The following is a 597-nucleotide window of genomic DNA, read 5'->3' as shown; positions in this document are numbered from 1 at the left end:
CGCACGGCTTCATGGAAGACGTGCTGCACCCCTGCAAAGTCCTGGCATGCTGACACCTCGTAGAAGAGGCACCCGAACCTGCTCGCCAGTGACATCCCTTCGGCCGCTGGCACCTGCCTGGCGTGGAAGGGATGGGTGCAGCATCCTTCAGGGTGCTGCAACCACCCCAAAAGGGGAGCAGGTGAGGAGCACCCTACACTCCGTTCCTGCTACCAGGGTGGTGTCTGCTTGTCCCGCGGCCTGAGACGAGCAGGGGACATAGTTCCGAAAGGGGTTTGCCTTCCCCAAAATCTCAGAATAACAGGTTGTGTGTGTCCATGCAGAATCGTGCAACTCCTCATGCTGGGGATGCAGTGGGGCTGGATGCGATGGCACCGTGCTGGGGAGCAGGGAGGAGATGGGGTAGGTCCTCTCTGTGGGGAGGGGAAAGCCCATCCTGCCAGGATCTGTGCTGGGAGCGTGCAGGAGGAGCTCAGCAATGCACATGACTCAAGGACCCATGGGACCAGCACTCATCGCAGCCCCGGAGCGGCACAAAAGGCCAGAAAAACACACGAGGGGCATCCAGTCCTGGCAGCAGGGATATGGTGAGAATGG

General features: G+C 60.5%; 1 protein-coding gene across 1 annotated transcript in view; it reads right to left on the bottom strand.

Annotated features, from left to right (window-relative positions):
• RASL12 (RAS-like, family 12) overlaps positions 1-597 on the bottom strand; it is a gene marked incomplete at its 5' end in the record, with an annotated part of 1,551 nt that overhangs the window by 262 nt on the left and 692 nt on the right. Inside the window, one exon of the mRNA XM_009872537.1 lies at positions 6-117. Within this exon, the coding sequence (XP_009870839.1) occupies positions 6-117 (112 nt within the window). The remainder of the gene's footprint in view (positions 1-5; positions 118-597) is intronic.

Source organism: Apaloderma vittatum, unplaced genomic scaffold (assembly GCF_000703405.1).
Source record: "Apaloderma vittatum isolate BGI_N311 unplaced genomic scaffold, ASM70340v1 scaffold10707, whole genome shotgun sequence".
In the NCBI taxonomy this organism is placed as follows: domain Eukaryota; kingdom Metazoa; phylum Chordata; class Aves; order Trogoniformes; family Trogonidae; genus Apaloderma; species Apaloderma vittatum.
The sequence above is the reverse complement of the archived record's forward strand: the minus strand, read 5'-3'. Positions and strand labels throughout refer to the sequence as shown.